This window comes from Mytilus edulis, chromosome 1 (genome assembly GCF_963676685.1).
Source record: "Mytilus edulis chromosome 1, xbMytEdul2.2, whole genome shotgun sequence".
Taxonomy (NCBI): domain Eukaryota; kingdom Metazoa; phylum Mollusca; class Bivalvia; order Mytilida; family Mytilidae; genus Mytilus; species Mytilus edulis.
Window position 1 is genome coordinate 86303031 of NC_092344.1, and position 23920 is coordinate 86326950.

Here is a 23920-nt window from a genome sequence, read left to right on the forward strand (position 1 = left end):
CTGAACAATGGTAATGACGTTAAAATGAAATCTCTATGACTACATATAAGTAGAAGACGTTTGACCACGTTACCGCAATGAAGAAACTACAATTTGCAAAAGTTGCACCGCTTGGAGTGAAACCGTCTGAAGATTATGATAAGAAAGGGTTATCGATTCAATCTGAATGTCCCAAGGATTTATTTCTGGCTAAAAAGGGATACCAACAAACCAAACTCTCGTAAGTTAAATCTATCAGTAGTATGGTGGCGCCATGATTTCGCGTTGTCCTTTCATATTTCATGAAGTAAAAATGAAAATTTTGATGAAAAGGTATGTTTACAATAAAACAGAATAAGACGCCTTCTTTATTAAAGATACTATGAATATAAATAAAATTCGGAGTATTGGTATGATTGCCAATAAGACATGCAACTAGCTCACGGTTCCAATATACAAAACACTATATTAATACCGCTATTCGTTTGAAAAAGGTTCTGTTGATATTTTACTCGTTCTATCACTATATCTGGATGCCAGAGAAGAATTGGCGTGGTTTAACTAATCAAAACCCGTCAACCGTATGCGGTGACCACCTGGATTGGTTAAAAAATAAATAAAATGCAAGTAAACTATGTTAGTCTTTGGCGATGTCTAAAATCGGCAAAAATTCACCGTCATATAGTTTGAATGGATCATTTCTGATGTTAATACAACTGGGTCGAGACCTTTGTCGGTGGACTGTTTTTCCCATTGTTTTGGTATAATATATTTTGCCGGAAAGTAAACATCAGTATGTTGATGGTTTTCTGAAACTAAAGAAGATTTATTAGTTATTTGAACATGTTTCCTGCGATCAATGATACGTGTACTCTAAGTAACACAAGAATTCTCGTAATATAAAATTATTTGGTGAGTTCAGATTTGACATCAAGAATGGTCCACATAAGGAACTACAACTAAAATTCGATCATATATAATTTCTACTCGTTTCATTTATAAGATTCGATCAAAATTTCTGTGAATCAAATATTTGTCATTATTCTGATAAATTAGTTAGATTCTTCTGTAAATGGTGTGAACATATGAAGAGAAGACGTGCCAAAAAATCTGGTATTTTTTTCAGATGATTTCTCAGATGTTTAAATACGGATATTGTTTTTACAAATTTGCTTCAATTAATAGTCGCAATGCGCATCTTATGCAGCTAAATTGGTCTCTTAATGTTATCATCTATCTACACCAATGAACAGGGTGCATTTCCGTTGCACCCCTGTTTTGGTTAGTGCATGTACGTTGCAAATAGGTCTCTTAGAAGAAGACACACATTCAATATAGTAATAAGAAAGAAATTATTTATCAAACAAACTTTTTTTTTTACATAAAAAGATTAGAAAAAACAACAGAGGACACTGATATTCTGTTTTATCGAGGTGTTCTAAAAAGGACTTGTAAATGTCAAAGTAATAAAAAGAAAATAATAAGTATTTATTTGATAAAATGTGCCTTTAGAATGTATAAAGATTGCCATGTTCCATCTAATTTTATAGTATGGTAAAAATATATAAATATTTCAACATTAATAAGATTTTAAAAACAATAACCTTTTAAACCTCTATCTTAAAAGGCTAGCTGGTTTATATAATATCATCCGCTTAATATATGTACTTCTTCCGTATATGATATTGTTTGTATGTACTTCTTCCGTATGTGATATTCTTAGTATGTACTTCTTCCGTATATGATATTCTTATGTATGTACTTCTTCCGTATATGATATTCTTAGTATGTACTTCTTCCGTATGTGATATTCTTATATGTACTTTTTCCGTATGTAATATTCTTATACATGTACTTCTTCCGTATGTGATATTCTTATATGTATTTCTTCCGTATGTGATATTCTTATATGTACTTCTTCCGTATGTGATATTCTTATACATGTTCTTCTTCCGTATGTGATATTCTTATATGTATTTTGTCTGTACGTGATATTCTTATATGTACTTCTTCCGTATGTGATATTCTTATATTCCACAGGAACCGTTGTAGTTAGGTGCCTTGTTTTCATAGCTGGTGGGTAAGGGGGACTTTCAGCATATAAATAGTCATGTTCGACTAGTATTGGTTGTGTTCCCCATTTTGAAAAACTAGTATAACAACAGTCAGATGATATGAAAGCGACTGATCTGACACAATGAGCGATTACACTTTCTCTGAAGAAAAAAAAAGAAATATAACAGCAGTGAAGTGACCTGACGCAATAGTTTCTAATAACATTCACAGATATTTTTCTTGTTACACTCACTTTTGGCATTTGGTACTGCTTTTTTTCATAAAAAAGAATGGCCAACGTAGATAAAAGTATGTTGTCTTAAGGAAGGATAAATCCTACTTTGTAAAGGATCACTCTGATTCAAACAAAAAATTCTCTGAAACTGACATTATCAAGATGCTTGATTTATTGATTGACGATAGAATTATTTGTTACGTTCGGAGGACGTGTTTTTCAACAGACTATCGGCATTCCAATGGGAACAAACTGTGCCCCTCTTCTTGCCGACTTGTTTCTTTATTATTAGAGGCTGACTTCATACAGGAACTTCTCAGGAATAAAGATCAGAATATCTTTGAACTCTACTTTCCGCTATATAGATGATGTTCTTTCACTAGATAATTCAAAATTTGGTGACTATGTTGAACTCATCTATCCCATCGAACTAGAGATAAAGGATACTACAGATACAGTTACGTCGGCCTCATATCTTGACTTACATCTAGAAATTGACAATGAGGGTCGGTTGAAAACAAAACTTTACGACAAAAGAGATGATTTCAGTTTTCAATTGTGAACTTTCCATTTTTAAGTAGCAACATTCCAGCAGCACCTGCATACGGGGTATTTATCTCCCAATTGATACGAAATTCCCTTGCTTGCATTTCCTATCATGATTTTCTTGATAGCGGGTTGCTGCTCACAAGGAAGCTATTAAACCAAGATTTCCAAATGGTGAGGTTGAAATCATCCCTTCGTAAATTTTACGGACGCCATCACGAGTTGCTTGACCGTTATGGAATAACCGTTTCACAAATGATATCGGATATGTTTCTTACGTCGTAACTACAATCCCCTTCCCTTTCATGAATGTGACCTACCGAATTAGACTATTTACCAGATTTGTTATCACATAAACAACACGACGGGTGCCACATGTGAAGCAGGATCTAATTACCCTTCCGGAGCACCTGAGATCACCCCTAGTTTTTGCTGGGGTTCGTTATGCTTATTCTTTAGTTTTCTATGTCGTGTCATGTGAACTATTGTTTGTCTGTTTGTCTTTTTTCATTTTTAGCCATGGCGTTGTCAGGTTATTTTCGATTTATGAGTTTGGCTGTCCCTTTGTTATCTTTCGTTCCTCTTTTTGAGATCTTTGTCATATAATTTTACGAAACTTCCGTCTAACACGTTTAACCCGGCCAAATTATGTATGCATGTGCCTGTCCCATGTCAGAAGCCTGTACTTCAGTGGTTGTCGTTTGTTGCTGTGTTACATATTTGTTTTTCGTTCATTATTTGTACATTAATAAGGCTGTTAGATTTCTCATTTGAATTGTTTCACATTTGTGATTTTGGGGCCTCTTATAGCTGACTATACGGTATGGGCTTTGCTCATTGTTGAAAGCCGTACGATGACCTATTGCTGCTAGTTTCCGTGCTTTTTTCACTCTCCTGTAAAGAACTGCCTCATTGGCAATCATACCACATCTTCTTTTTTATATTTTGCAAAGATTTTTTTATCATTTAAAGATAATTTTTAATGGACAATTTTGAAATGCTGTTTTCCGTGATTTTTGTTCTGTTTTACGGATAAATGGTTTATATTTTTTTTGTAGTAAACATTCAGATAGTCTGATTAATTTGTTAAGATATAAATCACTGTTCAAAATACTGAATGCAAGTAAATTTAAGCAATGTGTCATTTTGTGTACATTTTATGTGTGTAAAATGTGTATAAATTTATAGATGAGTAACCCGCCTTTTCATTTTATAGATCGTACATCGAAGCTAGAAAAATAATAATTACACCATTGAATTCAGTACATTGAATTGTTTTGTGAGACATAAATACTTTTTATGATGAAAATATATTTAGAAAGTTATACAATGAAACATGCTGAACTTTCAATGATTTTCTCGATAACACCTGATTAACAGACTTTAGCCAACCCGATTAACAGACCAACTGCCGATATAGCCGCATACTCAATATAGATTAACCGACCAATCTCTCGGTTAGCCGAGTGTCGGCCGTGTATATGTCACTTTTCCATGAAATCACGGTTATGAAACTTGGACAGAACCATCTGTAAGATCAAGATCAAGATATAAAATCTAATGACATTTCCCCTCATATTTTCCTGACAAACGACAGTCACAATTACACTTTATATCTGTGACAGCAGCAACAGCAGGCGAGACATTTAGTTTTCGGTGTTTTCGTTGGATCCTTTTACGATTTTCTACTTTCAATAAATGTACTAGTCTATGATAACCAAATGCACCATTTCTATTTCTATAACAAAGATGATCTGTAAACCAACTATATACTTGGCCAATAAGCTTATCACGAATTTCAAATTTACTTCGTAAAAGTCTGACACTACATTTCTATACGAAATTTAAGGCATGTTCAAACTTTTAATATGAACACCCAGATGTTTTAAAATAATTATTACGTAGGACTTGCATAGACGCGAATAAATGTTTTCACAACTTACACATCAAGTAACTGTACGTTTCCATGAACACTACATATGTTTAATCCAGTATATTATAATTTGTTTTACAGAAAGTCCAATGTTTAAGTCTCGTTTAACCGATGTTTAAGTCTCGTTTAACCGAGGTCTTTAAGTAAATGTTTATTTGTCTATTTAGGTTTCTTACTACTGTACCACCTACGTTGTCAGGTGAAAGTCCGAAGTTCCTGAGGAAAATAGCAGATCATCGTAAAAATTTCCCGAATACATATAAAACATTGACAAGGACAAGGTAAGTACATGTTCATTAAGATTAAAAGGTTAACATGTAAATGATTAAATAAATGCACAAATCAACTAATTTTTTGGGTATACATACGGCGTACACAAAACTTCCTCTGATATGGTCAAACTCAACAACATATTCAACCTAGAATCCTTTTTGTTCAAATATTATCAATGCCATGGGAGTAAAAATAAAGTTGGATTTATTCTTTCACCTTATACAGTTGAGACACGATTACTTTAAAATTTCGCAATTATTCGTAATTATAGTATTAAATCAACAGTGGAGGGCGGATATGTATATATTAGTATTTCTTTCTTTGTTTGATAGGTTTATTTCTTTATCATACTCAGTAAATCTGAAAATGTCGAAGCAAATAGTATAAACAACAAAATATAATAAAAGACATGACACACATTTAAAATTAAGCGGTCCCTTTGAATTGCTTAAATAGCTTATATGGTTCTAAGTGGTGTTTGTATACATATATGCTCTTATCCACACACAAAAGACATAGAACTAAATATTTCTATAAAACATTGTATATATGCTTGAAAGGTGTATTCAAAATCTAAATGTATTTATCAGCTTTCATAAAGAGTTTCTTTTCTGTTTTATAGGTCAGAAGATGTAGAAAAGGAGTTTTGTTCTGGTGATTTTAATGCGAGTTGCTTTGAGAAAAATGAGCAAGCCAGCTGTTGTAACATAGCAGAAGATGCTACTACCTGTAACGACAGAATAGAAGAATTAGTTGTTAATAACCGAATTCTTAAATTTAGACTCATGTATTTACGTAGAAAGCTTCGTAAACAATTGCGAAATAATCGAGTATATCCAGCCTAAAACACGTTTCCATCAAATCAATGTGAAGGTTTATTTTTAAAATAAATTGATATTATATACACATCGTATTGCTTTTTTTTTATGACGATAAGAATTTATCTTAGTTTCCACTATAAAATATGAAACCGTCTAGTATGTTCAACTGGAAACGTAAGAATTTTTAAAGATTTTTTAAAACTATTTTATGTCATATTTTCCTTCAGTCACAGTCCCTTATCTCATCCTGTGACCCCCAGAACGACCAACGGTACATATGTCCTTTAAGTTTTGGGAATGTTAAACTTGTTTCTATTTTTTTTTCTTGTGGCTTTTAATTTTTTTTATCTTTAATATATATGTCCGTCGGTTTAACCCTACAATTAAAGTACACCTTCTCACACACATCAAATTGTACGGCCGCGCCTGCTGAATGAAACACAAAAGTGTAAATATCCAAACATAACATTTCTCCCTAAAATATTCGTTCATTTATCAAACTAATAAAATATTAATTGTCTGCTTTACCCTTTATTTATACCAGACATGAGATTTTTTTATGCTAATGATTCACCTTCCATGTTAATTACTCAATATTATGTTCGCCGATTAATAAAACAACATGTTGGCTACTAAATGTATTATCCTATATGAATAAGTATACAATAGGGATGCTTTGTCTTTGAAGTTATAAAAGTTTAATGACGTACTCGTCTAATACGGATCCAACATAAAACACTGGCACACACGGCAAATAAAAATTACTTAATTATTCATAAAGTCTTAGAGGATGGTGTAAATTACATTAAGGCGAAAACTGTTATATCATATAATAGTTCACATGACTGTTCCACTTACTATGTGACTAAATGATTCTGTTTTTTCCGAACAAATGTTAACCAACCTTTTGCCAATTTTCACAAAACACCGTTCAAAGTTTCGTCTTTTTAACTACATAATATGTAAATACCGGATGGTTTTTCTTGGTAGGCACATCACAAAAGAATTATTTACATAAAAATAATCAGAAAATGTTCTTGATATCAGCTGTTGATATTTACCTTTTTTTTTTTTTTTTTTTTTTTTTTTTTAAAGAAAACTATAACAAATAAACTTCTTTCAGAAAAAATAATTATATTTTTATGACGCAGAAGCTATACAATTACAAATCTGTAATAACTAATAAGTTTCCAAACAAATATTTTTCCTAACAAATATTTTTCATATTCAAGAGGCAATTAACTTTCTAATTATAAATCCCATTTAAATTATCACTCATCAAACACATTGTCAAACATTTGATTATTATGATCATTGCAAGTATAGTCAATACTGTATATCAAAACAAAATAATACGTATTTACTCCCATTTTTAGAATTTTGTACTGATATTTCAGTTGCATGATTGATTCAAAAATGTACTCATAATTTACCAAACCGTATATCTTCGATTTTATATTGAGTTAGTCATATTTGTGTTCCTTTATTTATAAAAAGAAAGAAAATGACTTGAATGCAACACTTTTTCCTATCATCATTATTTGAATAACGTCCAGTGACGCACATTTCATGAATACTTATGATGAAAACAAGCGAAATATTTCAACACAATATAACCGAATAAAATGTGGTGATACATAAAAGCTTCTAGGTATATTTATTCGGGAAATATTTAGAATGGAAATTTCAAATTGATCGTGTATGTAAATGCAGTTTTCGTACAGAATTAAGAAATAAAATTGAGAATGGAAATGGGGAATGTGCCAAAGAGACAACAACCCGACCATAGAAAAAAACAACAGCAGAAGGTCACCAACAGGTCTTCAATGTAGCGAGAAATTCCCGCACCCGGAGGCGTCCTTCAACTGGCCCCTAAACAAATATATACTAGTTCAGTGATAATGAACGCCATACTAATTTCCAAATTGTACACAAGAAACTAAAATTAAAATAATACAAGACTAACAAAGGCCAGAGGCTCCTGACTTGGGACAGGCGCAAAAATGCGGCGGGGTTAAACATGTTTGTGAGATCTCAACTCCCCCTCCTAATACCTCTAGCCAATGTAGAAAAGTAAACGCATAACAATACGCACATTAAAATTCAGTTCAAGAGAAGTCCGAGTCTGATGTCAGAAGATGTAACCAAAGAAAATAAACAAAATGACAATAATACATAAATAACAACAGACTACTAGCAGTTAACTGACATGCCAGCTCCAGACTTCAATTAAACTGACTGAAAGATTATGATTTCATCATATGAACATCAGGCACAATCAATCTAAATATTGGTAGTATAAGAATATTTTTTAATGCTTATATTTTGCCCTTAGTTGATTTTTGTTGCTCAATATGAAGAAATAGTAATTCAGATGTAATTAAAAGAATTTTTAAGATGTAGGAAAGCACTTCCAGAATTATTCTGGATGCATCAATACTAACACCTACCGTAAATTCATTTCATGAAAGAGCTAAAATGGTTAAATTTCAAATCTAGGATTTCTTAACATAAATTGATTCGTGTTTATAAAATTCTCAATAATAAAGCATCTAATTACCTAAAAAGACTATTTTGTACAATCATAAACTTACACAGCATAATTTAAGTTTTTCTGAAAATAATAATCAAGTATTTGTGAGGTCTTATAAAAATTCAATGAAAAAATCTTTCACAAGTAGCTCCTTAATACTTTGGAATAGCATGCAAAATAAAATAAAACTATGAGAAAATCTTGGTACTGTTAAAAGAAAATGTGTTGATGTTTAACTATAGATGATAAGTAACAACTCTTTAACTTTAGTGTTTGTATATAATGTATTATTTTGTGTCTTTTGTTCTACAGACAATCATTTAGCATTAAATTTTAGTGTTCAGAAATTGTACAATTTGTAATACTTGTTTTGAATTGCTTTTACATGTAATGATAATATTTGTAACATTTTCTTGGTGTGAGGGCTTCAAGGTACATAAGTGAAAGCTTATTGAGACAATCTCTTTAAAGAAGTCCTTATAATTTTTATTATTAAAACGACTATTTTCCCACTATATATAATATAGCTATTTTTAGTTAAGAGAGGTTACCAGTACGTTAACCAGTCACTTATTACAAAAACCAAAAATACAAGGTACAGTCTAACGAAAATAACAAAGTTTGAAAAAAACACCAAGTGGGGATACACAACTCTTGGTAACTGTTTATTAAAAAAAAAAAATCAAAAAAAATCAAAAGTCAACTGTATACCGAACACATCTTTCATTTGAAGATTTTATTATTAAACTATACTATACAGTAATATGCGAGGTAACACTATGAATTGGCATGCGATTACATTACCAATATCGGAATTACAGTCTTATAGGTACATTTAATATGTTTATCTTTGTTAATAAATTGGTCCTTTGAGAGAAGCTATACAATAATATTATTCCCTTTTTATTATTTACCATATGACCTTTACTAAATAAATAATAATGTCTTGACGAAAGCAAGTTACGTGTTACACGTGGTACACAAGTTAAATACATTAAATAGGTTAAATGTGATAATCCAACTAGCCAAAAGTAAGGATATACATAGAGTTCACAAGATTATCGAAGTTATAGAGTGTAAACTTTAATCGTAAATGTACTGCAGTTGGATTTATTATGTGAAAGGATTAAGGCATTAATGAAAACTAAAAACAGAATGTTGTCATAACCTAGGACGTTCATTAATAGGAGCATCTCTATAATTTTTTTGGAACTATGCATGTAATAACAGCACAAAATACAAATAATGACAAACGTTTCCTTTCTGGAAATCATTATACAAGTAACCATGTTGAAGACGGCAACAGCAATAATGGATCGGACTCGGACGAAGCCTCACAAGACGACATTAACGATTTGACACATCATTTTTTGTTGGAATGTGACGAACACGTTTGTTCCAGAGATACTTGTAAACGGATTACCCTAAATGTTAGTGGCCTAAGATTTGAGACACAAGTCCGAACACTGAAACGACTGCCAGAAACATTACTTGGCAACGATGAAAAACGCAAAAAATTCTGGGATCCAAATAGAGGTGAATATTTTTTCGACAGACATCGACCTAGTTTCCCTGCTATCTTGTTCTTCTACCAAAGTGGAGGTAGGCTTGTTAGGCCTATGGAAGTTCCCACGGACGTCTTTTTAGGGGAAATACAGTTTTTCGAAATGGGGAGAAGTGTAATAAAGTCGTATATGAAATCTGAAGGATTCATAACAGAGACTGAAAATCATGTCATGCCAAAAGGCAGCCTGAGTAAAACAGTATGGGAGTTTCTTGAGTATCCAGAAACATCAGTTGCTGCTAAAATCTTTGCAGGTGTTAGTGTAACATTTATTGTTCTATCTACCGTATCGTTTTGTGTTGAAACGTTACCAAAGTATAAAAATGTTGGTTGTATAAATGTCACAACGTTGGATGCCAATGGAGTACAGGTGGAAAAGTTAGTTCCTAATTTTGGCCACCCACTTTCAGTAATCGAATCTATAGTAATAGCTTGGTTTGTATTAGAACTGATACTCCGTTTCATCTTTTGTCCCTCGCGTATTGCTTTTCTAAAGGATCTTATAAACTGGATTGATGTTGCAGCCATTTTTCCATACTTTGTATATCTATTTATGTATGCTGCTTCCGGGAAATGTAAAGTCGAACAAGATTCTATGGCGGTATTACGTGTTCTTCGTGTTACCAGAATTCTTAAACTGAGCAAACATTCGGAAGGACTTCGGATCTTAGGAAAAACTTTGAAAACAAGTATGAAAGAATTATTTATGTTTGTACTATTTTTAGGGATTGGAGTTATTATATTTTCCGGTGCGATGTTTTATGCAGAAGAATCTATTGAAAATACGCAATTCACAAGCATTCCTGCTACATTTTGGTGGGCAGTCGTTTCTATGACAACGGTTGGTTATGGAGACATGTATCCAGAGGGCGTTCTAGGAAAGCTTGTCGGAAGTATGACTGTGCTGATGGGACTTCTAGCAATTGCACTCCCTGTACCTGTTATTGTTACAAATTTTAATAACTTTTACCGATCTGCTAAAAACAGTTAGTGAGCTTATTCTTACAAATGGAGATAATATGATCCGCTAATTATTCTAGCCCTTAAATTCGTTTTAACAAAGTATTATAAGTCTTTCAAATATATTTTTGTCAAAATTCACAATCAGTCTTTCAAAAGTTAGTATTTTTATTTTTGACATTTATCTTCATCTTAGGCCCACAAGATCTTAAAATTATTAACAATTGATATAAACAATCACCTTTCAAAAAAGACTTTTGCTACAGGATGTCCTATAGTGAGATGTTTATATAGATAAAACGTCTTATTTGATAAAGATAAATTCCAATTTTAAGCAAATATTTATTTCATAAATGTGTCCAATTATAGCCTTGTTTCGACGTTTTCAAAGGATTGATAAATTTTACTTTTTTTCGTAATTTTAGGGGTCAAATGATGACTCTTACCTCCTTCCTAGAATTTCATATACACCTAAATATCTATTTACATAATAGTTTTTTTAAAATAGCTTATTGCCCAACCAGTGCTTACTTTGTAATGGCTTTCTGTAATTTCTTAATCAATAAAAGTATAACTTCTCAATGATTTTATATTCATGTAATGTGTATTCTGTTACAATAGGATTTCACATTTACAAAAACTCAAGAAAGATTCATGAATACATTTTGTGTACTTATCCTTTTTCTTAATTCTTGTGTATATTTGCAGTCTTATATCTTACAACAAAAAAGACAATTTATAGAAATAAAATATTGTTTATCATATATTAATAGTAACAAAAAAGTACATCGGAAGTCTCAATTCTTAAATTGAGACTGTAATGTAGTTATTTGTAGGATGTATCGCTTGTTCTCCTTTTGATTGTAGGTTTATTGAAATTTTACTGCAGTCATTGCGAATTGTATTCGTTTCCTCGAATCTAAAATATATCTTTACGTATCCAACATATGTTTATATTTACAATGCAATTGTCGGGGTGTCATCATTTGTTTGATATGTCTTTCTGCTGTAGTCTGTTAATTATTAGTATTATTCCACATCTATGTGCTTCAAAGGTGGTCAAGATATGGGATACAGTGTTAGTTGTTGCTACTATTTCCTTTGACGATGAACAGACGTAACCTACACTACAGTGGAGGAACCCGTATAACCTGTAGTAAGACCATCACCAGAATATGCCTTTTCAGCTTTGGACGCCTACTTAAGTAAATCTATTAACCATATGTTGATTCTAAAAAATAATTGAAGAACTTATGGATAATTTTAATTCTCGTTTTTCTAAAATTAGTTCTATTAAAACTTTTTATTTTCCAACCCTCTATACAACCTTTTTCCATATTAAATTGAAAAATCTTCTAAAAGAAATAATCCACAATGTTTTTTTTTACATTACAATGGTAGCATACATTATAAATTTATTACTTTGGGATACCATACGACATTTTGTGTTAATAGTGAACAAAAAGGTAAAACATGCTACACAGAGGAACAAGTGATCATTATGCTGGAGTTTCTTATTGACAACATATTTGTTGAACTTGGAAGTAGACTTTTACATTAAATTTTGGGCATTCCTATGGGAACGAACTGTGCGCCTCTCCTTGCCGACCACTTCTTATCACACGAATCGGAGTTCCTTTAGCCACTTGTCCAAAAACAAGACCAAAGAAGCCAGGTCATTTAGTTTCACGTTCAGATATATTGATCATGTTCTTTCCATTAACAGTCAAAACTTTTCTGATTGGGTTCCATTAATATATCCACCAGAACTAGAAATTAAAGAAACAACAGACACGGATTCCTCCGCCTCATTTTTAGACTTATACGTCGAATTTGACATACACAGTCATCTCAGTACCAGAATATTTGACAAACGAGACGATTTTAATTTTGAAATTATCAATTTCCCCACCTTACAACAAATACCGATATACTAACTTCAACTGCATATTGGATATACATTTTTCCCCAACTTATTCGATATTCAAAATCTTGCAGCCCCTACTCAGACATTGTAAAACGTCATCAGTGTCTGAGGAGAAAACAGTTGAACCAGAAGTATGCCAATGACGGTCTCGTCTTTTTTCTAAAATAGTTCATGGGAAGGTACCAAGACCTTGTTGATTATTATTCTGTATCAATTTCCCAAATAATACATGATGCTCTTGAAGTACAGATTCTTGGTACTGACGTTGTTTATCATCTTAATTACGTGTTATTCTTTTTACAAGTTAAAATAGGCTAAACATATACACAAGTGATCAGTATGCTGTAGTTTTCATTGACAACATATTTATTTAATTTGGAGGTAGGCCTTTTCTACAAGCTGCTCAGACTTTATAAAACATCACCAATTTCTGAGCAGAAAATTGAGTTGGCTTATTAGACACATAATAACAAAAAAACATTTCATGTATATATATATATATATATATATATTCTTACCCCCCCCAAAAAAAAAAAGAATAAAAAAAAAGATTTTTGTGCAATTCTTAAAAGATTTATCATTTAGATAAACACAATAGACACTTTGGCTTTGTTTATGTATATGTTTGTGATTAGATCAGTTTAAGATGATATTGATATTTAGTGTGCAAATTTATTGGAATTTGCATTTCTCGTTTCCATGAAGAATATAAAGCTCCTCCCTCTCATCATGGCTCATTGACTTTGAAACTTTAACTGAGTTCAAAGTTAATGTTTCTGTTTAGGTTTATTTGAAATGAACAAATTGTGATACGTCAATGGTATTTGGTATGCAGTTGTTTTAGCATTAACACATCTCATTTCCATGGAGATTGTTAGCCATGTACCGTCGTACATTATTTATTGACTATGAATATTTGAAAAACTTAAATGTTTTTAAATCTCAACATTTGCATTATCAAAATTACCAAAAAGGCGAGACATATCTCTGAGTTATTGTTTTTCCATTTTTGCCAAGTACTTTGTCTATATTAAAACTTTTAGGAATTTTGGTCCTCAATGCTCTTCAACTTCGTACTTTATTTGGCCTTTTTAACTTTTTTTGATTCGAGTGTCACTGATGAGTCTTTTGTAGACGAAACGCGTTTCTGGCGTATATACTAAGTTTAGTCCTGGTATCTATGATGAGTTTATCTATATGCTATTTTGTGTTTCTTTGTTGACACAGAAATTGTTTTTATAATAATCTAGATTATATTAAAATGTTTACTGTTGTTCCCCAATTTTTGAAACTTTTACCTATTATGTCTGTTTGTTTGCTCACACATTGCTGTCAATATAACAGAATTAAACGAGACTTTCATACAAGTGAGAGGTCTAGTTAGGTATAAAAAGCAGATTTAATCCACCATTTTCTATAAACGAAATGCATGTACCAATCAGGAATATGACAGTCGTTTTCATTCCTAAGGTGTGTTTGAGCTTTTGATTTTGCCATTTTATAAAGGACTTCCCGTTTTGAATTTCCCTTGCAAGTATTTTTGTTATTTTACTTTGTACAGAATATTATAGTATACACAACTATTGGTTCTATATATCTTAATGCTCGCTTCTCTCTTTTTAGCACATATGCTGATTTGCCGAGACAAATCGATTAGTTCTCTTATGAAATTCAGTAAGTTCCATGGACACGGACTTTTGAACGCTCTCCACAAACTGTCGAAAATTCTTGCTAAACGGAAGAAGCGGGTGTGAGCCTAAAAAAAGTCTTCTTTAGCTTTTAAGTGTTAAGGACTTCCCGATCTGGGTCTATTCAACACAGTGTCTGAGGTTCTGATTACTTCCAAACTATGCGAACACCCTAATCTACCCTACTGCAACGTCATTACTCATACCGACTTCCGACTTCCAAAATACCGATACTCGACGTCGATCATTTTTCGGCATTGCTATACGGTACTCAGGAAATCACTTGAAGATGAAACTAATTAGCTTTCTTCCTCAATAAAAATACCGTGAACAGAGAACAAAATGACAGTCCAAAGTCATCTATGAAAGATACGGCGCATATTAGACTATATTAACTTTGTATCATAGATCAAATTTATTCGTTCAGTATATATTCGCTAGTTTTTATTAATATGTTATTTAATTGTGGTGAACCATTTTAATTGATATTTTAAAGTGTATATCTTCTGTTGTGATGTTATACTATTGCTATATAAGTTGGTTGAAGGCTGCAGCCTCTTAAAACGTTTAAACCACTTGCATTTGTTTGCACCTGTCCTATGTCAGAAACCTAGTGTTCAGTGGTTGTATTTTGTTGATGTGGTTCATAAGTTTCTCTTTTCCCGATTTCAAGGAAATTCAAGGGGTTCGGATAGATTTTGATGTATAGGTGATCAGGTAATGTAGCTAAAATTTGATGAATATAGTTATCATAGGTACCAGGATTATAATCTAATACGCCAGGAGCGCGTTTCATTTACATAAAACTCATCATTACTTTACCTCCATATTCAGAAGTAATTTAAGAAGGCTATGGGGTAAATTATGAGACAATAGATACTATATAGAGACTGTGATAGAGGATGAGCGGAAAATTTAGTCGCCAGATGTTTTGTGGATCCTTTTTCAGGATAGTATTCCTGTTAGATTGGTAAACATTAACAGTTCTGTGAAGATTCGTAAAAAATATTTATTAGAAGAGATTCATCCTGTTGTTAAATATGACAATATTGTACATGAAGTTAGAAATAATTGTAACATGAAGGTATAATTTATTTTGTTGAAATCGGTAAAGGTATTATTCAATGTGATCTGATTCGATTAAACCCCCTATTTTCACGGTGATTTAAAGTGTTTTAAGTTTTCTAGTTTAGACACTATTACCAAAGGAGTTCAAGTCAACACCCCAAAGTTACCAGATCATTTGAAGGAATTCATATGAAGAGTTGTGTTTAATTGAGTAATTCTAAAGATGAACTTAAATTGACTGAAGCTTTAATTAACAATCAGAATGCTTTTCCTAAAGATAAAGCTGATCTAGGACTAGTTCTTGCTCATTTATTGAACATCTCCAATAAGACAACAGTTGAGGCGCACGCCACAAAATTTTGAATGAAAAAAAGAAAAACAATTTAAGGACCAACTTGACCAATGTGTAATCAGACCTTCCAAATCAGACTGAGCATCAGGGGTGGTTCTCGTTAGGAAGAAATACAACTCAGTATGCTGGTGTTTTGATTACAGGAACTTAAACCAGTTTTATGTACGGGACGCGTACCCACTGCCATAAATAACTATGTGCCTGGATTGTCTAGCAAACGTAAGTTTATATTCAGTCTGTGTTCTTCATTCAGTTTATTGGCAACTTCGTATGGCGGAGGAAGACAGTCATAAAAGTGCTCTAATAATACATTACGAGTTCTACGAGTATATTAAAATGCCCTTTAGTATTTACAATACTCCTCGTACATTTCAAAGGTGTATGAAATTGATTTTTCGAGGTCTACAGTGGGTGAACGTCCAGTGTAAATACTTTCATACAGCTGTACCGTCATTATTTGTCTGGTCAGAAATTTCTGTTACGCACTGACCGCGGCTCCCTTAAATTGTTAATTGAATTCCACAAGGTCAAGTTGCACAATTGTTGGATTTTTTCGCAGTTTAATTTTGAAGTACAACATAGACCAGAATGCTGATGCATTATCTCGTAAAGATGGTAAACATCCGTTGTGTCCACATAAGAAATACGGTCAATATAAATAAGATTGTAGTACTTGTCAAACTGTTGTAAATGATTGGTCTGAATTTGATAGTACGATAGATAAAGTCAAAATATATTTTCTTGTGGTGTTAAGAGTAGTGATCCAAAGTCAAAATAAGAAACTGATTCAATCAAATTGGTAAGTTGGTTATACAACTAGAGAAATTGAAACATTTCAATGAGAGGATAATGATTTGAAATTTATACAACTGTTGACTGATATTAATATTTTACCTAAAAGGCTTAAAGTTATGACAAACAGTTCATCAGAAGTACTGGTTAAATTTAAATCTTTTGCATAAAGGAAATGGAGTTTTACATCAGAAAAGATTATTACCAAATGATGGGATTTCTAATCAGTTACTAGCATGTAACAAAATGGATCTTAATCATTAATTTAATACCAAACCCAATCCAATAAACTTAAGATAGTAAACCGCAAACAAAATTAAGGTGCAAAAATGAGAACACCATATCCGGATTTCGAGAATTAATGTCTCTTCATTGAGGTTAGGAATCGAAACGGTATTTGGAAAGCCATATAGTTTACCTCACTATAGAAAATATTCTTGAATTTTGAAGAGTCGAAATAGGATGGACGGATCATATAAACCCGAAGGCAAATATAGTACAAACACAAACGAAAAAATATAAACAACTCTTTATATGAAAACATATATATTTACAGTTTATGTTGTCCGATCACATTATCTATACTATTAAACGAGAAGACCTCATTTTGTGTGTCGCTTCTCTTCTTACCACAAAACATTAATCAACATGCCTATGTCCTATAGGTACAGTGCATAGTCTCATTTGTCATCCATTCATATGATTGTTCAGATTGATTTATTTTGGGAGAAAAACGAGAAAAAAGGCATTGGGATATTGTCCCGTCATTGGATGAAATTTTAAGTCAGATTAGACTTCCGGTTTACGTTTTTCTGTATACTTTGAACATACATATCCTCTACAAATAAAGTGTATTTTCAGAATTCTATCTGCTATCATTTTCAAGTTTACTATATCTACGGCGGTCACAGACCTCATTAGATAGAGAGGGTCTGTATACTATATTAATGACCACCATGGATCGATTAGTAAATTTAGAATTGAAAGTAAATACACTTTATTTATATAGTAATGAATGTTCATAGCGCTAAAATTATTCATATGAAGTTTTGATACCTTTTCTGAAATATTCCAATCATTTAATCTTTTACAAAATTCATTGACTACAAAAAAAGAAGATGTGGTATGATTGCCATGTTGAGACAACTCTCCACAAGAGACAAAAATGACACAGAAATTAACAACTATAGGTCACCGTACGGCCTTCAACAACGAGCAAAGCCCATACCACATACTCAGCTTTTTTAAAAAAAGGTCCCAAAATGACAATGTAAAACAATTCAAACGAGAAAACTAGCGGCCTTATTTATGTACAAAAAATAATCGAAAACCAAGTATGCAAAGGAGGAGGGATAAAAAACATTTTCATGTCCCCAATAACCTGACTTATGATACTTTTGTTGAAATTCTCCATTCATTCAATATTTTACAAAATTATCGATATTATGGATTACAAACAGAGATATGGAACAAATAGAGATAATCAGTTTGGAAAGAACTAGCATGAATTTACCTTCATGGTGCTTCGCTATAAATGTTGATTGACAGAATGTACAAAGTTACCCACAAATTATTTGTCATGCATGGGAGGCAATGCTCAGATGCCAAATAGAATCGTATAAACAGCAGGAGGCAGTAATTGATTGGCGTAAAGAACTAGACACTGTGTAGAGCTCTTGTGATCATACACCTGACACCAGTGAAAAGTATGCCGGATAATTTTAGATTTTGAGGTATGGAAAAGAATATTACAAGAATTTCGCTAGACTAAGAGATAACATTTCGGCAAAGTTGCAAAGACTGAGGGGAAATCGAGAGGTATAAATTACTCTACAACAATCACCGGTATCGTCTTCATCTAATGTGAGTAACCGAACTTACATATTATCAACGAAGGATGAAAATCTTTCGTCAAATGACGTAGTGATGGAATTCAAACGAAGCGCATCCATTTGTAGAGACTGTGTATTCACACAGGATGAACCAGAACTGGAGTTGATAAGATTAGAAAACAAGGATGAGATTGGAGCTGCGGCCTCTATTGCCGACGAAGATGTGCTACCCTCGGCCAAATCTGATCATTCAACTTCTAAAAATTTTGAAACAAATTTAAAATAAAAGGCAAGGCCAAAATAAGGCAAAAGGAGTGAGAACATCAATGATAATAGCAGAGGGAGTTGTGCAAGATCTCACAATTCAAGAGATACAAACATGCCACTCGCCTCAATTAAATCAGTTCAACAGATGAACTTAGAAAATTGGATGCATCTGCATATGAACGATTAGAATGCGAGTGTAAGTTTTTTGTGTGCTTGTGTTGTGTTTACTTTTTGATTTACTTTTTTATGTATTAATAACTTGAAACGTTTTTTTTGTGAAATATAATCCGTAAACATAATATGCTAATGAATGTGTATTTATGATGTAACTTACCAAATGACATATGGCATGTGATTTGCAGAACAGGATGCAACCCTCTGGTGCACCGTGAAAAGTCGTAAGGTTGTAAGTCACTGGCGTAGTGGGAATAAACTCGTAGACTTGGCCTGCTGCAAATCAAATCTTGCTTATGCATGGTATTTTTATTGCTGTAAGTTCATGTCATTTGTGAATTAATGTGTTGTTCGGTCACTCGTTGAATATTTTTTTCTATTTGAATTCTGATTAGTTATTCTACAATTAGCCCAAAATCTCTGGCTAAACTAACACATTACTTGCCATATAGAGCTGAAACATTGCACAACATTAAAAACAAGTTGTGTATAGAAAAAACTGATTCACAATACAGGGAAACAAACAAGCCCTTCATTGAATCTGATTAACTTACTATCAGACAGTATGAGTGAACTTAACACCACAGCATTATTCCAGGAGAATTCTTAGTGTCCATTTGTGCATATTTAATAAAAACAGTGGCAACATCATATCAGTCTAACTGAATGTTAAACTACAGGGTGTATGGGATCACAGACATGTAAAAGCAAATAACTTGTTTTCTTATTAAATCTCTGAATTATCTGCTAAACAGATTCATGGGAGAAAGAGAATGAATTCGGAAATCTAAGACAACCAAACAGTGATTTCTTGCCTTCGCAAACAGATTTTCGAAGCATACTCAGAAACCTGTAATAGATTTGAATCAGTTTATTTCCCTCCCAAGAGCAATAATAAAATCAACGGTACCAATTTTGTTGCACCAGATGCGCATTTCGACAAAATATGTCTTTTCAGTGATGCTCGTGGCCAAAATATTTGAAATCCAAAGCTTATATAAAAGATGAAGAGCTATAATCCAAAAGGTCCAAAAAGTATAGTCAAATTCGTGAAAGGAATCAGAGCTTTGCACGAGGGAGATACATTCCTTAATTTATAATAATTTATAATATTTTGTAACAGCAAATTTAAATAACACAAAAAATCCGTATTTTCATGCCAGTACCGAAGTACTGGCTACTGGGCTGGTGATACCCTCGGGGACTAATAGTCCGCCAGCAGAGGCATCGACCCAGTGGTAGTAATAAAATCAACGGTACCAATTTTGTTGCACCAGATGCGCATTTCGACAAAATATGTCTCTTCAGTGATGCTCGTGGCCAAAATATTTGAAATCCAAAGCTTATATAAAAGATGAAGAGCTATAATCCAATAAGTGGTGCATCAGGCCAACTTCTAAAAGGTGCACAATCAAATGGGTTGAAAGAAAGGCGAAAGATATCAGAGGAACAGTTAAAACTAATAAATCGAAAATAAACTGACAACGCCATGGCTAAAAATGAAAAAGAAAAAAAAAATAGTAAACAAGAAAAACATAGAACACTAAAGACTGAGCAACACGAACCCCACCAAAACTGGAGGTGATCTCAGGTGCTCCGGAAGGGTAAGCAGATCCTGATCGAGATGTGGCAGCCGTCGTAATGCTCAGGTAGCAATATACAGTTAGGAGTTTAGTTTCGCATTTTGGCCCCTGTGGATTTTTCAAATAGGAAAGTTATTGTGTAATAAAATTCATTTTTAGACAGATGAGTGCTAATTTAGCCTTCAAAGATGGTTCATAAGTGCATCAAGACTATTTTTTACCTGTTTTATGGGCTGTTTTCTGTTTGACAATCCGTATTTTCATAGCTAGACCGGCCATCGGTCCAGAAATTAATGTACTGTTTACAAACACTTTTTTTCTACACGAAGTTTTTGACGCAATTTTACAAAAAAATGAGATGAAAGACATATGATTTTCATTGGATATGCTGAATGATATATGTACATAGTTTCAGAAAAGGTATTACTTCAAGCGATTGAAATTCTACTTTTAGCCAAATTTTGGGGAAATATGTGACATCTTCCCCCCCCTCTTTGCAATATTTTATAACAAATGAATGCAGATTGTTGCCATGGATACACCAAAAAGAAATTATATTTTACCATTTTATATCACTGTGTCTAAACCACACCGGCAAAATTTGCTCGGACTCGATGGTATCTAACATCGGGCACAATGACGGAACACCAATAGACAAAAGAAAGGTAGGTTTCTCCTTATTTTTTTATTTGTTTTATGATATCGAAAAATATATATACATATACAACTATTTTCTATTGTGAGATGCAATATTTTCTACAACCGTTCTATATTAACGGAGAAATAAGTCAAAATGCATGTCAAAATGACGAATTGAGTGAACCTTGCCTCGAAATTGTTTAATTTCTCGTTAAATTGTTCACATTGTACGGAAAGAAAGGTACGGGAAGATAGATATAGACACGGAGATTGCAAATTTAGTTATTATGAGCATCTCCATAATTGTATCTCTGTGTATGGAACGAAAGAAATGGGTCATGTCAAAATGGAACTGGCCGGTTTCGTCAATGTATACAACCCGGTTTCGTCATAGATTTCAAAATGCATAACCCGGTTTGGTCAAATAAAAAAAATCATAATCGCATTACATTATAATTGATTATTTAAATTCAGCGTTCAAATGGAGTTTTGTGTGTCGTTGGAAAACAAATTCGTTCACCGGACAACGGCTTATTATTTATATGAGTCTCAGATTCAAATAAATAATAAGCAAAAACTTGAATTCCTACTCTTATAGAACACAAATATTTTAATTTACTTTGCATTCCGAAATTTTTTAACAGCATATTGAGATTAAAGCTCTCTAAATATGCGTTTTCTATATGAGTTATGGGAAAATATGTTGAACATGTTTAAACTTGAAATTAAAGTTTACGGTCTTAAAAATCGAAACACACAATTGATATGTGATTTTCTAGCACAAAAGGATGGACACCTTTATAAGTAATCTAATCATTCTATGTATGTAATCTTTTCTACAATCGTTAAAAATAAATCTTCATAAGGATAAACGTTGATAATAAGACAACTGTATATGCATGCATAATCGACATAGAAAATGAATGTAGGATTACAACTACCATGCATTAAAATATTTTTTTTATCCCTTATTTTAACTATACTGCTATGTACAAATTAGTATAATAGTATAATAGTCTCAGGTCATCGACAAAATTCAATAATAATTATTTTGTTAACATTACTAAAACAAAACGAGTCTGTACTGTCGCCGTTGTGTTATGATGATCGTACACTGACGTTGGTCAATATATTTTGACAATATATACGGACAGACGGATTTAGTTTATTTCAAAGTGGACGTATTATTTAAAAATGTCTATCAACATGAAAAATTCATACAAATTCCAAGCGACAACAACCCGACCATAGAGCAGAAAACACCTTAAGGCCACAATGGGTCTTCAATGAAGCGAGAAACTCCCGCATCCGGTGGCGTCCTTTAGCTGGCCCCATAGTAAATATATATACTAGTTCAGTGATAGTGGACTTCATAGTAAACTGCGAATACATGTATATTTATTATATTTAAGGGATAATTTTAACTATGATACAAGTTTTGGCACACATCGCGCATTTACTATACAGGCTCTGTCATCGGACGAGTTAAGGTTTTTTCATCATTTTTTATTATTTGTACTTTTGTTGTACTGTTTGTGTCAGCGACAACACTTTGACTCATTCCATTCCCGAATCACACGCTTGTAATTCCATGGTTGTCTTTGGTTGCTTTATACCATATGCGTTTTGAACATAAAATAGGCAGGTAGTTTTCTTGTTTGAATTGTTTTACATTTATAATTTAGGGCCCTGTCATAGCCTGCTTTCATGCAGTTTGTGTGTTTTTCTTATTGTTTAAGGCATACGCTGACCTAAACTTGATTAATTCAACATAAGTTTTGTGTCCAAAAGAAAGTTGTCTCATTGTCAATGTTTATGGGATAAGTGGTTACCGTCACTTCCTCTTAATAAGACCTAGATATAAATGACGGTCATGTTTTGCAAACCAACTTTTATTCACATTGAAAATACAAAACTGTCAGATATTGTTTTCGAAAGTTATCTTGAAGTTTCAATTGAATTTGAACTGTACAAAAAATGAATTTGAACTGTAAAAATAATGTGAAAAACATGCCTATGAAAATAAATGTGCCTACCAGAAACTGGGAGAAAGTTACAAATCTCACTGCTATGATGCTTAAGTGTGAAAACTCGTTTTAGTGCGCAAGTAACACAGTATATATAGTACCAGAAAATCTGGCAGGACTGCATGCATGATTAATTTGTGCAGAACAGTATAGACTATAGTCAGTTTGGGACTGTTCGTCAATGATTGAATGCATAAATGTATAAATAATTGATAGTAAATATTGTAAACTAAGTGTATATAATATAGTATAGTAAATTAAAATTATGGCACAATCAAAACACGTCCTTTTATTTTTCATCTTTAAAATACTACTATTATAAACAAAGAAAATATAATAATGTTACAAAATAATTAGATACCAGTATTTACTATTCAGTATTTATATTTTATTTAAAATTAGTTTGAAGTTAAGTGAAATAAGGGTTACGCCTTTCATTAGGAAAATGTGTATTATCATAATTAACTATGTCCAAAAATGCCCGTTAAAAATAGATTTTAACACGCCAAGTTTACTTTACAATAAATAAATATTTAAATTCTCGAAAGACAATGTTCAGATCCGTGTCAAAGTTTCTTTTCATAAATTGTTTGTTCAAAAAAAAAAAACGGGTGATATATATAGACGAAACCGGGTGATTGTGTAGTAACAACATTGACGAAACCGGTTTAT

The 23920-nt window shown here is 32.5% G+C and overlaps 2 protein-coding genes across 2 annotated transcripts; both read left to right on the forward strand.

Moving 5' to 3' along the window:
* The first annotated feature begins 23 nt into the window (after positions 1-23).
* LOC139515152 (uncharacterized) lies at positions 24-5927 on the forward strand. The gene is made up of 3 exons (XM_071304718.1): positions 24-220; positions 4916-5029; positions 5644-5927. Exons 1-3 carry the CDS (start codon positions 78-80, stop codon positions 5864-5866), a joined length of 480 nt encoding a protein of 159 aa, XP_071160819.1. The 5' UTR covers positions 24-77; the 3' UTR covers positions 5867-5927.
* A 3492-nt stretch (positions 5928-9419) lies between these two features.
* On the forward strand, positions 9420-11931 carry LOC139493505 (potassium voltage-gated channel subfamily A member 1-like). Its single transcript, XM_071281979.1, has one exon. The coding sequence runs from the start codon at positions 9590-9592 to the stop codon at positions 10928-10930; it is 1341 nt and encodes a 446-aa protein (XP_071138080.1). The 5' UTR covers positions 9420-9589; the 3' UTR covers positions 10931-11931.
* Positions 11932-23920: the final 11989 nt, after the last annotated feature.